At 38.0% G+C, this 12745-nt stretch overlaps 1 protein-coding gene across 4 annotated transcripts in view; it reads right to left on the bottom strand.

Annotated features, from left to right (window-relative positions):
- sgk1 (serum/glucocorticoid regulated kinase 1) overlaps positions 1-12745 on the bottom strand; it is a 31359-nt gene that overhangs the window by 2905 nt on the left and 15709 nt on the right. The window contains exons 4-9 of one of the 4 annotated variants that reach the window (XM_079801934.1): positions 10732-10929; positions 9640-9700; positions 1427-1502; positions 1056-1131; positions 762-950; positions 510-641 (exon numbers count right to left, since the gene is read on the bottom strand). In XM_079801934.1, the coding sequence (XP_079658060.1) occupies positions 510-641; positions 762-950; positions 1056-1131; positions 1427-1502; positions 9640-9700; positions 10732-10929 (732 nt within the window). Of the gene's footprint in view, positions 1-509; positions 642-761; positions 951-1055; positions 1132-1426; positions 1503-1620; positions 1798-4260; positions 4368-4530; positions 4666-9639; positions 9701-10731; positions 10930-12745 lie in introns of those variants that run through there. The other 3 variants (XM_079801935.1, XM_079801937.1, XM_079801936.1) reach the window with 3 other exon arrangements.

The following is a 12745-nucleotide window of genomic DNA, read 5'->3' as shown; positions in this document are numbered from 1 at the left end:
ATGATACCATTTATGTGTTTCACATTCTTTCTAGGAAAAGAAAGCATTGACAGTTCGAGTGTGTAACAAGACACGAAAAAAAGAATGGATTGTGCGCACATTTGGGTGTGTGTGTCAGACAGCAGACAGCACGGGCATGCAAGGAGTTGTTTATTATTATTAACATTATTGTGTTTAATAACTCTTTTTAACATCAAGCAAGTCACATAAGTAACAGTCGTGTGCTCAGTCTATTCTCTGCTATCTAGTTGACCTAAAACATAAAATTTTCACAATGTTGAAGTAGCCTATTAAAATCATTCAGATATTGCGTGCCCTTGCGATATGCATATTGCAATATGTACATTTGCGATATTTCGATATATTGCGCAGCCTTAATTAATGCCTTATTCTGCATGATCATATTCTACATCCCTTAATCCTACCCAATACCTAAAGTAATTAGTCAGAATTGGACCCAAAGCCTGACCATAGTCTGTTTTAAAAACCATGCAAATTTAATGACGTACCTCTCCGCCATTGATGTAGTCCAGCACAAAGTAGAGTTTATCCGTAGTCTGAAAGGAGTAATGCAGGCCCACCAAGAAAGGATGCTTGACGTTCTTCAGTAACACGTTGCGCTCTGACATGATGTGTTTCTCCTGAGGTTAGAGGTCATGATAAGAGGTCTAACGTACTTCAGGGTGCCTATGCAACCAACGCATTCTACATTTTACTGCTTGACAAAAAGCCTAAAGCAATTAGTTTGTATGATCACGTACCTCTTTTTTCTTCAAGATGGCTTTCTTTTGCAGCACCTTGACTGCGTAGAACTTCTCGTCGCTCCGGTGGCGGGCCAGAAGAACTTTGCCAAAGCTGCCTTTTCCGATGACCTTGAGGAAGTCAAAGTCAGACGGTTTGGCGGTGGGGTTGGAAGAAGGACCAAGGTTTATCTGCTGAGAAGGACTTGGCTGGAGAGGAGAGAGAGATGATTAGACAAATATGATTCAGACATTGTTTTGTAGAAAGATGCATGAAGCACATACACACATGCTTTCAGTGGTCAAACAACATACCGGTGGGGAAGGGTTGCTGTTCATCAGTTCAGCATCTTGTGGAGGTGTCAAGTTCAAGATGGACTGGACCTCAGGACTACAAGAAGAAAAGATTAGAGAGTGAGGATCAGATGCAAAGTTTTAACAATTTAGCAAACAAAAATAGGAAAAAATTAAAAAAGAAATAGTAATTATCCTTAAAATAATTTGTAAATACTTTAATATATGGTCTGGTGAGTAATTTCAGCAAAAATAAATGCATTTCATGTCTTAAATTGAATGCATATTAGCGATTATCGTATATTTTTTAAATATTTATAATTTTGGCAACAGAAAATATCAAAGCAGAAAAAAACCTTTACATATAATAAACATACATAAAATAAACTTACTGCTTGCATGCGTAAGAGTTTGTGGAAAGCTTCTGGATAAAGTCATTGAGTCCCATCTTTCTCTGTTTCATAAAGGCTGCACATAAAAAGAGAGAGAGAGAGAATACATTTAAAAGAAAGATCACTTAATATTCTTCCCTTACTTTACTAAAGTTGGCTCAAGAGATTCCATTCATCTGAAAAACAAAGCCTACCACTGAGATTAGCTACTAGTCCTCTTGTTTTAGAGTAGGTCAAGTCTGGAGCTGGAACGCTCGTCTCCGTTTGGATTGTCATTGCAGTAGTTTTCCACTCCGGGCCCGAAACCAAAAAGACACAAAGCGCTACTGAACTCCTACACTACTGTTCCAACTATTTAAAAAGGAAGGGGGAGGAGGCTAGAGATCGCGTTCCGTTAAGAGGTGTGGCTTTGTGTGTGTTCTTAGAGAGGAGGCGTGTCCTGACGCAAGTCTCGGCTTGAGGGGGCGTGATCTGGCGCATGCTCCGCGGCTCATTTTGACAGGTTTGAACTGAACGGAGTCAGCCGTGACGTCTATGAGGGGCCAGCTGTGAGTGAAGGGTACACGAGCACGCCACTCCCTCAAACCTGATGTAAACAATTGAAAACAAGATCTTCCCGGATCAAATAAGCTGACCAGGACTAAATGTTCAGTTGAGAGAAACGCCAACGGGTTCAAAATCGATACAAAACTTGAGCCAATGAGTCACTGCACCTTTCTTTAAACTAAAGGGTCATAAAACGTGATTTGTTTTTGTACTGTGGAGCATCGATGAATAATCAGTGTCAATATATTTACCGGTATAAGACAGCGTGTACTTATCCTATGATGAGATAAATAAAATAAAACAGTCTAGGGCACATTCCACTGTTATATCTCAGTATAACACACAAAGAGGGTATTCCAGAAAGCAAAGTTATCATTGAACCATTGCTTACTCGAGGTATGGTGGTTACAAAAAGGTGTACATTCAGCCAACACAGATTGAGTATGTTCACGGTTAACACACAAGACACTCAACAGAGCGACGAATCGCCATGGAAACGGACGCTAAGAAAAAGCGCACCAAAAGACTTCTGGGGCCAGTTGCATAAACTAAGCCATTATGTTAAGACAGTGTCTTAAGGTCTAGTATGACCCACTAGTTAGTTAAGGGGCATTCAGTCTTACTTTTCGTATCAAATTAGGCCAGTCTATGTTTTTATGTAACTGATTTTAAAAAGTTATGAACAGTCTTAAAGAAAAAAATTGATGTCTAACTTCTAAGACTAGTCTTAACGGTTTATGCAACCAGCCCCTGTTCTGTTGTTTGATGGCTATTTACATAGGCTACTTACATACATATTGCCATCTATTTGGTGGCTGTGCAATCATTTGCACGGAACACCTCTAAACTAACCATGGAATAGAGCCTGCTCCGGAGCAGGTTAGGTTTACATACCCTGAAAGTTACCTCCGTTTTTGGAACCGAAAGTTGAGGTTATCCACGTACTTACCCTTAAACATACCCGGGTATGTCAAATAACCTGCTTTCTGGAATACCCCACAGGAAATCTCGGGTTGATTCATCATTCAGACCAAAAGCAACCACTGCCATTCACAAGTGCACAAGTCATATGAACCCCACTGCAGCTCTATTTCACTCTTTACCTCAAGTTTTCTCTCAAAGACCCATTTTATTCGTTGTGACAGATGACGCATGAATGAGACAAAAGCGCATGAATGAGACAAAAGCAAATGGATTCGAGCCAAACTTCAGAACTCACTGGAAAACTACTAACTGGATTAACAGTGAATGAACCATTTTGAATGAACTTTCAAATGTCGTCGAATTCAGTAACGAATCAAACTGAATCAGTCTGAGCCATTCGGTCAACTCATTAAACGAATAACGAGTTCTGTCGACATGTCTAAATTATGAGAAGTGATGTGATGTTGACATGTGAGACGAAAAGTAAGTTACTGGCACACATGCAATTATAATAGACATTTTATAAATAAAACGTAATAAACGTTAAATATGTTAAATGTTTGAGGTAGTAGCCTATTCTACACAGCGTAATGACGTAAAAGCGGCTGAATCTGTTTTTGAACGGGTGTTCAGTGAAATGAGTCGGACTTAACTTGCTTCTAGGAAAATTCAAGCATTCTTCTGCATGCTTTCCTTCTGTCATTTAGTAAATGTACAAAAGATCTTGAAATGCCCTGTTTGCCAGTTACGCAATGTCATACCCCAGCAGAATATTAATTAACTTAGTCACTCATACAACTCATTACGTTATAATAAAAGCTCAAAACATAAGCCTCAAAAATATTTAAACTCATAAATGACTGGATTAATGGTTGGGTTGTGGCAAAAACATCTCGACTTTCCCGCTTAGTTCAGTAGCTAATGCTTGTAATCTTATTTTGCAACAGATCTCTATTACAGTAGCTCGTGGCACTGTCCCAAAGCTAAACAAAATACATTCGAGTCACCAGCTGTGTTATTAGTAATACAGCCTGCACTGAACAATTGAATAAAGATAGCCTATAATGCATACATCCCAAAAAGATTATTTTATTGTGACACTTTAGACATCATTCATGATACAGTTCAAGCATGAAGTAATACAACATGAAGGTTATAACAAACATCCATAATATGCATTTGTACGTTGCTTGTAAGTAAATAAGATAGGCTACACTGTAACCATCGCAGAAAAAGTTTGAACGCTCGTTGCCACCTTAGACGTTTGAATAAATCGCATTATTAGCTATTCATTGGACTATTGGGTAATATACACATATCACAGAGTTATTATGATTAATATGGTCTTGAAAAAAAATGCAAACCTTTAATTTCCGCTGAAGTTCGCATTGTGCTGTAAATCCAGACAAGTCTCTTATGAAAGCCGAGACTGACTAGCGTTTTATATATTTGTCAAAGACAAAGCCAAGTGGCCTTATCAGACTAAATCAATATAGATATGAATACAGTGTTAAAACCGGGTCATTGCCCCCAAGGTAACGCACCTAGAGATCCCTCCAGCACAGCCGTCGTTTATATTAAAACAGTTCCATTATACAAACTTTCCGCGACATATTCGGTGAGATACAACTTACATGTGAGCGGTGAAGTTTTGTCTTTCATAGGGTCATGGAAGAGAGCAAAGAGCCTGAGACACGCTTGATGAGGAAGTTTGGAAGTGAAAGAATTTTCTCTAAACGCCGCATTCCACCAGGGCTGATCTGACATCGGATATCTGCGGGGCGGAGCTTCTCCAGCCCCCCAACAATGTGCTTCACTAAATGAACTTGGGGGCTGTCTGTCAAAGCCCAGTCAGTTGCTGCCTACCTCAACAGAGTTTCTGTGCATCAATGGCGTTTGCAACACAATTAAGACCAATGAAAAAACTTTCAATGCCTGTAATGGAGTGTGTACCAATAGTTTTGTATTTTCCTGTCTAAATAAGAGAATTCTGATGAAGCAAACATGATGAAACACACCTCTCACACACTGATTACAAGTTATTAGAAGAACAAAGAATGAAAATGATCACACAAAAAACACTGAAACACACAATCTTAAAGGGATATAGTTCACCCAAAAATGAACATGTGTCATTACTTACTCACTCACCCTCAGTTCCAAACCTGCATGCGTTTCTTTCTTCTGTTGAACACAAAAGAAGATATTTTGAAGAATGTTGGTAACCAGACAATTGACGGCACCCCTTGACTTCCATAGTAGGAAAAAAAACACCAACATACTTTCAAATATCTTCTTTTGTGTTCACACGAGATGTGACGCTGCGGCGCGATAAAAGGTATCTTTTCCATGTTAATTCGAGTTTTTGTTCACGCAATGATTCTATTTTAGAAATGGTTTCTATTTCTGCGACGTCGCGGCTGGAACAACACAAAACATGGATAATCTCAGGTAAACAGGTTTGTGCTTTATTTAATGTTTAAAGCGTGTAATGTGATGTGCTCCTATCTTTGTAACATAGTCGTACTAAAAGCAACAATGGATAATTCACCTCAGATCTTGAAATTAAACAAATGGAAACAAGAACGTTCAAACTGTGAACAAACAAGTATATTCTATGACAAAGATTGTTTTAGTGACTCAATATGTATTTTTAGTAATGTTTAAATGGAGTAATATTTGTGATTTTGATTATGAATCCATTTCCTTGTGAATGCCGTCAGGATTAATCTCTGGTGCTGTACACTTGTCGCGAGAGCCCGCCCACACACTGTTCTGATTGGCTGTGATTTTTGATTGCTTTGTTGCATCTCGTAGTTGCATCACATCTGGTGTGGACAGGCAAATTGCTTGTCGCTGGAATTGTATCGTGTCGCTTGTAGTTAGGACATGGTGTAAGGGTGAGTAAATGATGACTATTTGGGTGAACCATTTTTGGGTGAACTATCCCTTTAAGACCGTGGCTAGTTGTCACATTGAATGAGTTAAGTTGTCACAATGGAAAAGATAAGTTGTAATATAATACAATATCATATAATATTAGCTTTTCAGCTAAATGTTAACACAACAATTATGAAGAAAATAATTCACAATGCAAAGAAATATCAAAACGTGTATAAGATTCTAACATTTAAAACATGCAACAACTTTCCTGTGTGACAACTAGCCCTGGTTTCCCCTACCATACATCATATATGTCACCATGTAGTTGAAGTTCACTATTTTTCGCAACAGTTTTATGCAATGTTTAGAAACTAAGTTTGCATTTCAATACTCTCTATTTTGATTCTCTTCCCCTTCTGTCTCCTTGTGCTCATCTCATCCAGATCCTCATCTTTTTCAATCTCTCATTCTTTGTGTAAATAGGAAGTGTATGAGAGAATAGAGGTCTGGGAGAGGATAGAGAGACAGAGGGAGCACACAGAGGTCAATGGTGCTTCAGTACTAAGTGTCCAAACACTTTGTTTATTTATGTTGGAGGTTGGAGATTACGTAAAATCTTTTTTAAATGCAGCTAAGAACTCAATACAGAACCCCAACATTATGCATACGAATGTGGACTTGAATTATACGCTGGTTTCAAGAGCATTATGCAATTTCCCTCAGACACACATTCACATGAATACATACAAATATGTGCGTACACAAACACACCTGCAATGACTCCATCAGGAGAAAATCTGAAGCTTATGAGATAATTTAGACAGATTTAGTGTATGAGCAATGTAATGTGAACACAAACGAATACAGATGTACTTTAGTTACAGTGTCTTCATAGGGATTGTACTAAATTACACATTTATGAGAAAATTCCCTCATTTCTGGAGTCATATTCTGGCATGTTTTGTTTAAAATGGAAGTACATTTAATCCAGCTGACTGGTCCCAGGACTCTCTGTACCTGTCCTAGGTTCAGTGTTGTGATATAACAAAAAGGCACTTCTACTTTCCACAGATACAAGATAAAGGTAATAAATCAATTATGTTCAGTATTTTTCATTTGCCCTTTTTCAGATAAGCTTATCACCGCCCATAACCTTTAAATGACTGGTATTATACAACCATGTCATGGTTAGGGAATTAAAAAAAAATCTTCTATTCACAGTGTCAGCAACAGACCGTTTATGGGTGAGCCATTAATTAGGGGCCTTTTTGACTACTTGATACAATGGAAAATAAAACAAACAGTAAACAACTCCTATGTGACTTTTGATTTACGTCATAACCCAATATAAACTTTTTTTGGAAAAAATGTACACTACTGTTCAAAAGTTTGGGGTCGGTAATATGTTTTTATGTTGTTGAAAGAAGTCTCTTATGCTCACCAAGGCTGCATTTATTTAGTAAAAACAGTAATACTGTAAAATATTATTACAATTTAAAATAACTTTTTTCTATTTTAATATATTTTAAAATGTAATTTATTCCTATGATGTCAAAGATGAATTTTCAGCATCATTACTCCAGTTTTCAGTGTCACATAATCCTTCAGAAATCATTCTAATATGCTAAAACTTTTCTTACTATTATCAATGTTGAAAATAGTTGTGCTACTTAATATTTTTGTGAAAACTGTTTTTCAAAAACAGCGTTTATTTGAAATAGAAATAATTTATAACATTATAAATGTCTTAGGTGTCACTTCTGATCAATTTAATGCATCTTTGCTGAATAAAAGTATTAATTTCTTTCAAAGAAAATGTACTATATATACTAATAGTGTACTATAATGTATACTATTCATTCAAAAATATACTGTATGTATACACTGATCAGGCATTACATTATGACCTATTCCTAATATTGTGCTGGTCCCCCTTTTGCTGCCAAAACAGTCCTGACCCATCGAGGCATGGACTCCACTAGACCCCTGAAGGTGTGCTGTGGTATCTGGCACCAAGATGTTAGCAGCAGATCCTTAAAAGTCCTGTGAGTTGTGAGGTAGTGCCTCCATGGACCAGACTTGTTTTTTCAGCACATCCCACAGATGCTCGATTGGATTGAGATCTGGGGAATTTGGAGGCCAAGTCAACACCTCAAACTTGTTGTAGTGCCCCTCAAACCATTCCTGAACCATTTTTGCTTTGTGGCAGGGCGCATTATCCTGCTGAAAGAGGCCACAGCCACCAGGGAATACCGTTTCTATGAAAGAGTGTACATGGTCTGCAACAATGTTTAGGTTAGGTGGTACGTGTCAAAGTAACATCCCTAGGATGGCAGGATCCAAGGTTTCCCAGCAGAACATTTCCCAAAGCATCACACTGCCTCCGCCGGCTTGCCTTTTTCTCATAGTGCATCCTGGTGCCATGTGTTCCCCAGGTAAGCGACGCACACGCACCCGGCCATCCACGTGATGTAAAAGAAAACATGATTCATCAGACCAGGCCACCTTCTTCCATTGCTCCGTGGTCCAGTTCTGAAGCTCACGTGCCCACTGTTGGTGCTTTCGGTGGTGGACAGGGGTCAACATGAGCACCCTGACTGGTCTGCGGCTATGCAACCACATACGCAACAAACTGCGATGCACTGTGTATTCTAACACCTTTCTATCAGAACCAGCATTAACTTCTTGGGCAATTTGAGCTACAGTAGCTCGTCTGTTTGATTGGACCTCACGTGCATCAATGAGCCTTGGCCGCCCATGATCCTGTCAGCGGTTCCCCACTGTTCCGTCCTTGGACCACTTTTGATAGATACTGACCACTGCAGACTGGGAACACCCCACAAGAGCTGCAGTTTTGAAGATGCTCTGACCCAGTCGTCTAGCCATCACAGTTTGGCCCTTCTATATATATATGTATATGTGTGTATATGTATATGTGTGTATATGTATACGTGTGTATATATATATATATATATATATATATATATATATATATATATATATATATATATATATATATATATATATATATATATATATATATATATATATATATATATATATATATATATATATATATATATATATATATATATATATATATATATATATATATATATATGTGTATATATATATATATATATATGTGTGTGTGTGTGTGTGTGTGTGTGTGTGTGTGTGTGTGTGTGTGTGTGTGTGTGTGTGTGTGTGTGTGTGTGTGCACATTTTATCAATTTCCTACATAAGAAAAGTTAAACAAGCCCAAAATAAAGGCTAATTTAACTAAAAAAAAGGGTAAAACTTCTTAAAAGGACAATGCAAATCCATTATATTCTATCCTTTAAAACTAGATTTAAAAAAAATCATCCTAGGGCAAAGAAAAGTTCATCTTATTGAATAAACCCCCTTATATAAAATCATCCTTTGTTATCTGTCAGGAACGGTTTAGCAAATACAATGCATGTTCACAAGTACTTGATAAAAGTGTGTGGTGCATTTGTTCCATTATCAGGTGACATTGGGTGTTCATAATCGAATAGTGTAGGAGTGTTTTATTCACAGAAGTGCTGTTTTGAGCACTTGCCTAAAAATACTTATTAAAGGTTCAACTCTAAGCCTACATGGATCAAGGTGATTATGGGTTATGCTTATACCAGCAAGAGAGAAAAACAGAGAGAAGAAACAAAGCAACTCAAAAACTAAGAGAAGGAACTCAGCTGTACTGACCAATCGAAGAGGGATCCTGAAGGAATTATGTAGGTGAGTGAATAATGAGAAGATATATAAGAAAGAGAGAGAGTATGGAAATAGGGCAATGAATGAAAGAAAAGACTGGTTGAAAAAAAGAAAAGAGAACTTACTGGTGTCAGAGGGGCAACAATAATCAGACTCGGGGTCTCCATGGTAGTAGAGGTCCATTGCCTGGGAAAAAAAGAAGTAATGTAGGTCAGTGCAATGTGTCTTCAATGAAAACATTCTTTTGTTGTGTTAATATTGCATGCCTCTTTAGACCTAAACACAAGTTTAATGATGAGCCTTGGTCCTTAAGGAAGTGACATCATTGAATGTGATGAGTTTCCCTAAATGTTTTTAAGCGAAACCGCAATTCTAACAATATTAGAAATAGGACTTTGCTAAATTAATAATGTGCTTTAGATTTACTAACTGAGAGACGTGAGACAGTGGGAAGATTGAAGCTGACAGTGAAATAATGACTTTCAGATGGATTGTCACATCGGTCTTAATTTGCAAAAAATTAAATCATGTGTCATCTGGCACACAGTTTTCCACCCAAGCAGCAAGCTTTCTGTGTGAAGTGAGCGAGAGACGATGAGAAAGAGCTTGAGAGAGAGAGAGAGAGAGAGAGAGAGAGAGAGAGAGAGAGAGAGAGAGAGAGAGAGAGAGAGAGAGAGAACGACAGAAAGAACAATTACCCATATCCACTTCTTTAATAACCTCCCTGGAGAGCCGGCTAACAGAATGCTGAAATATGTGAGGCATAGTATTAACATCTTTGCACATGCACCTACGCTAAGCTTTCCTGGCCCATGTGTCTCACTGCTCTTTTATCTTGTGTAAACAACTAAGTGGCTGAATCAAGCTCAGTCCAGAAAGAATGAAGAGAAATGGAAAATAAGCACACATTTCAACAAATAATGCTTCGAGAAATGTTTCACTAGGTTTGACAACCAGAAACCATCCAAATGGAAAACTCTGTTTCAACCCATTTTTGGGTCAAATATGGACAAACCCAACCATTGGGTTTAAAATGTAATAAAAAAAATTTAAACCAACGGAAGGGTTTGCCCATATTTGACCATTTTTAGAGTGTTTAGAGAGTTTTTTTAGAGAGTTATATATATATTTTACAATTTATCTCATGTATTGATAATAATACATTTTGCATGAGACACTGTTCGTTTGTGTGCATGTGTGAGTGTTTATGTGCTGACCTGTGTGCGCTGACGTGGTTGCCATGCCTCCTCGTGCCCGTAAGTGATGAAGGGCCCGTTACAGATGCAACATTCCAGTAGTACGGGGCTTCCCAGCAAGGGTGACATCGCCCAGGGACAGATCAAATTCCCCTCTGACTCTGCCTCCCTCTCCTTGCTATCATTGTGATGTCGACTGAGCATCTTCCATTTTCTCACCTGTTGAAAAACACAACCGAGGAGGTAAGCCATTGTACTGACGATGGCGTAAAGCGAGTAAACAGCTAATCATTTAGTTCAGTGGTTGTCCAACAATTTGACGCCAAGGACCCCCATATGATGAAAATATCCCCTTGCTAGGAACCCCCTTCTTAAAATCTATTTTCATGTATAAAGACCTGTAAATACTGCAGGTCACAGCGATTTTGCCAAATAAGACATGATCCTGGATCAACATATTTTGTTGATCCTGGAACAACATTCCTCTTCCTCTCCCTACCCCTGAACCTAACCCTACCCATAACTTATCAGGAAATGATAGGTGGATAACACTGATGTAGAAGCACCTAATCCTGGTTGTAAACCTAAACTTGACATAAACTGTAAACTTGTCCCTCAAATCTGATTGGTTGAATGGGATGTTGTCCCAGGATCAACAAAGATGTTGATCCAGGAACATTTTGTTCTTGGTGAAATCATGTTCACACTAATCCTACCCATAATATATCTCTAAAATCAGGGGAAATGATAGGTGAATAACACTGATGTAGAAGCACATAACCGTGGTTGTAAGCCTAAACTTGACAAACTGTAAACTTGTCAAAAGTTCAAAGATCAAAGACGTTGATCATTTTGGAACATGTTGCAAATCCCGTTCACCATATACAGTACTGTGTGAGAAATATACTGTGATACTGTAAAGACAACAATAATTGTTTATAAATAATTGATTGTATACGTTATCTCACTAAAGCCAAAAGAAATGATTATATATTACGATTCAAAAGTTTGGGGTCAGCAAGTAAGCATTAAATGGATCGTCTTCTTAACCCTAGGATACTTCTTTCAAAAAATAAATAAAAGTCTTACCCTCCACAAAACTATATAATTTTTCCGCGGACACCCTAAATTAGCTGATGCTTTTACCAAAAGTGACTCAGCAGAGAAACATTCTCTCTGAAGCAATCTGAGGTTAAATCTTGCTTATGCCCACAATGATAATAGTTCAAGGATTGACTATTGTGGGGTTCAACCCCAACTATGACTTTAACCACTATGTCACACCACCCCATGAGTAAGCATTATAAACAACACAATAAGTAAGACAGTGAAGTATAATGTCAAAAATAGTATAAAATCAAAAATGTCACCATCACTGCTGTAACTTTTGTCATGTGCTTTCTCACTAAATAAATAACCAAGTAAATCAAGATATAAATCATCTTGTGGATCAAACCTTTAGGGGGGAATTCACTAAGAATATATTATGCTGACAGTTAATAGCAATGTTTATTTGCATAGCCTTCCTGCATTGCTTTAGCACCCGATTCATTATCGGATAAAATACTGATTCAAAATTGTCTTTTTAGCACATTCACCCTAAAGGCCAGAGTTATAACTAGATCTAATTTAGACCGTAATTGTGTTGCTAAAAGCTCAAGGGTCATTGAAAGACGTCACTGCAGCGACTCAAATCTTATTCTATAATCCACAATAATCAGAAGGACACACACACTTTGCTCTTTAGCCTTTGAAGCACAGATTCCAGGGAAAGGTGATCTAGGAACTGTAGCTAGCCTTTCTTAAGGGCCTAGTCTAGTGCACACACTCCGCCTGGCCCAAATATTTCAACATCAAAAGCTGCCGATTATGTAAGTGCACTTACAGGAAAATTCTAAGATAAAAAATGGTTAATCAGCAACTCTTCCCTCCCTTCGCTCCTCTCCTCCAAACAGTGTGTGAGTTGGCATTTCTCATGCGAGGCTTTGCGCTGCTATTGTTATCTAAAGTCTCTCAGACAGTATTTACCAGGCAG

The sequence above is a fragment of the Gobio gobio genome (assembly GCF_949357685.1).
Source record: "Gobio gobio genome assembly, chromosome: 21".
NCBI classification, from domain to species: domain Eukaryota; kingdom Metazoa; phylum Chordata; class Actinopteri; order Cypriniformes; family Gobionidae; genus Gobio; species Gobio gobio.
Note: the sequence above shows the minus strand (reverse complement) of the source record. Positions and strands in the feature narration are given on the sequence as shown.